The sequence below is a fragment of the Penaeus japonicus genome, unplaced genomic scaffold, assembly GCF_977035675.1.
Source record: "Penaeus japonicus unplaced genomic scaffold, GWHDUDI00000001_assembly GWHDUDI00000020, whole genome shotgun sequence".
Classification (NCBI taxonomy): Eukaryota; Metazoa; Arthropoda; class Malacostraca; order Decapoda; family Penaeidae; genus Penaeus; species Penaeus japonicus.
The window spans coordinates 30396784-30399579 of record NW_028234422.1 but is presented as its reverse complement, the minus strand read 5'-3'; the positions used below and the strand labels follow the sequence as shown (position 1 = coordinate 30399579).

General features: G+C 33.8%; 1 protein-coding gene across 3 annotated transcripts in view; it reads right to left on the bottom strand.

Moving 5' to 3' along the window:
• Positions 1-798: 798 nt before the first annotated feature.
• LOC122266361 (leucine-rich repeat-containing protein 40) overlaps positions 799-2796 on the bottom strand; it is a 19364-nt gene continuing 17366 nt past the window's right edge. For all 3 annotated transcript variants that reach the window (XM_043036075.2, XM_043036076.2, XM_086548307.1), the window contains one exon: positions 799-2796. This exon is cut by the window's right edge and continues 20 nt beyond it. In XM_043036075.2, the coding sequence (XP_042892009.1) occupies positions 2653-2796 (144 nt within the window). In that variant the 3' untranslated portion in view covers positions 799-2652.

The window sequence follows — 2796 nt, the reverse complement described above, 5'->3', positions numbered from 1 at the left end:
CCTTATTGAAGCTATCATTGTTCACCCTCCAGCAATAGTCACGCTGATCGCCCCAGGTCTTCATAACTATGGAAGAATTGGATACTCATTTGGTTACTTGGTATAAGCTTTAGCATGAGGCACACTAGTACCTCATGCAGGGACCACCCCGGGGAACCGCCCACGTTGCATAAAACTAAACTTGATGAGATATGGAATTTGATTCAACCCTTGTAATTTCACACCCACTCGTTGGTGGTTCATCTGGTATTGAATTTAGCCAGCCATCTAATTTTCTCTTGAACACTTCCACAGTGCACTGGATTAGATATCTAATATTCTATTGGTTTAGGGACACATTATTGGTTTAGGGCCATTTATGAGGAAAATTTGATTCTACACTTTTTCTAATAGTGATGTTTGAACATTTATCCCAGTACGATAAGATGTTCTTCCCTGCCTGGGAGTATGTCTTACTTTAATTCCTCCTTCTTCTATATCTCTTGGATCTGGTGCTAGATTTTCAATGATCTTCCATACATATATATAATAAAGTATCTTTCTCTCCCTCTTTGTAATGAGAATAGTCTTATTATTTTATTAGTCTCTCCCAGGAAGAAAGTCCTATCATGTTGCCTATTTTTCTTGTGAAAAAATCTTTGAACCTGTTTTAGTAACATTATATCTTTTGTAAGATTCCTTACTTGGCACTGGGTGTCTACAATTATCTGAGATATTTCCCTTATCTACACAGAGTAATGATGACCCAAAATATAAAGTTATAATGGAAGGGTGGATGGAGATAAATGAAATGTAAAATTGTATATATATATTTATTTATTTAAGATAGTATAAAAATCAAAACTATAGCTTAGTTATTAGTTGTTAAAGCATGGGCAATTTTAATATACATAGAAAAATATGTCTGACCTATATTTTCTCGAAAAAAAAAACATTTCACAAGAATATAATTCAACACAACAATTGCCACGACAGATCTAAACAGGCTGATGTTTCTCAATAAGTACATTTACTTAGTACATACTTTCCATAAGCACAGACATTCTTTCACGATATGTCTTAATATTCTACCACTATCTTGAAAAAATGAGAAGTAAAAAAATATGAAATACGGGAAAGATGATATTATACAGTGATCGAATTGGCAGTCAATTTTCTCAAGACCAGATGCAAAAAAGAATTGTGATCTGTTATGAATATTGAATTAACTTGAAATTTCCTTTGCATAAAAAAATACTGATGAAACAATTAGTACTGACAATTATAATTCATGGATTAAATTCGTGACTATCAATATCGAAACTAAGATAATTTAATCAGCTGATAGTTCTTTTTTCACTCCAAGTTGGCCTGAATTCAGTTTTGTATCCTTTAAAAAAATTGCTGCCATGTAATGTACTCTGTATTCCTTGCCTTTAGGTCAGCACCCATGTTAATGAGAACACAACACTCTCAAATTTGCATCTTCATAAAACTTACCAACAACATAGCCTTATTTTATAGTATTATAGCAAAATGTACAAAAATGACATTCACAAAAAAAAACAAAAAAAAAAATCTACGGATCTCACGGAATGCGAAAGTGTTTTAAACCTAAATCTGTTCTGAAAAGAATTTAAAAACCAATTATTTTAAAATTGTATCGTTATTTGAGACTAGGTTTGGTAAATCTGATACACGTGGTAGCATCTTACTAAAGGTTGAGGTAAAGAGCTGCTTTTCATATCAATTAAGGAATACAATATTTCTGTTTTGCAAACCATAACCAAGTGAGTATCTCTATGACATAAAGTACAATATATACATCCTAAAACTCTTTTGACTAGATACTGTATTAGCTCTAGAATTACTGTGAAAGACATAGTAAACTATCTGTAAGGTATTGCAATGATTGCAAATATTCCACTAAGAAACGCTCTACTTATAAAAAATATCAAAGATAAAGATCAGCTCTTAACAATACAACAAATGATCCTCGAGTTAATAAATGAGCAAAATGCTTCAACTATTTACTAATCAATAACTTTTATCAGCCAAAAACATCATGACTTTAAAAATTGTCAGATTCCTCTGTGGTTTTGCATAAACTGGACCAAATGTTATATGCTTGAGCTTCATTCTCTAGAGACAAGTACAAACACATTCACTTGTATTCATGTAAAAAACAAACATTGCAACTCACATAAAATATACAGTAAGTACTATGAAGTCGACAGTAAATATATCTAGCAATTGATTGTTTTGCAATCATTACCACTATGAACTGCAAAGCCCAGGTAGTTCTCTCGTTATATCCAAAACAGAAAATTTACTGAAAAAAAAAAATTAACTGACTTTTGCATTACTCTAAATTACGAATTTGTAATAAAGTGAATGACGCTGTCTTTCTTTTAATAATCTGCATTGAGATCCTCTACAAAATGTCCCGGTCTTTGTAAACCTTTCATCACAAGGAGGAAATTCTTAGCATCAAGTGGCAACCAACATTACTAGACCCAAACACAGTATACTGTGACCTTAAATCTTAGTCTCTACAGTTGGAATCTATACAACTAAGACTTCTCCAGTCACGAGAAGTCCTCCCCTTTTACAGTCAGACTATCACAAACACTAGATCCAAGGCCTTGAACACGACAGTGAGGTATCGAGAGCTCAGACATCAAGGTCTTCCCATTCCTCGAGTTCTCTGGGCGTGAGCGTGACCCTCACACCTGTGATCTTGCTCAGGCCGTCGTGACTTTTTATCGTCAGTGGGTTCTCGCGGACGTCCAACTCCTCCAAGGTCTTCGCCTTCTG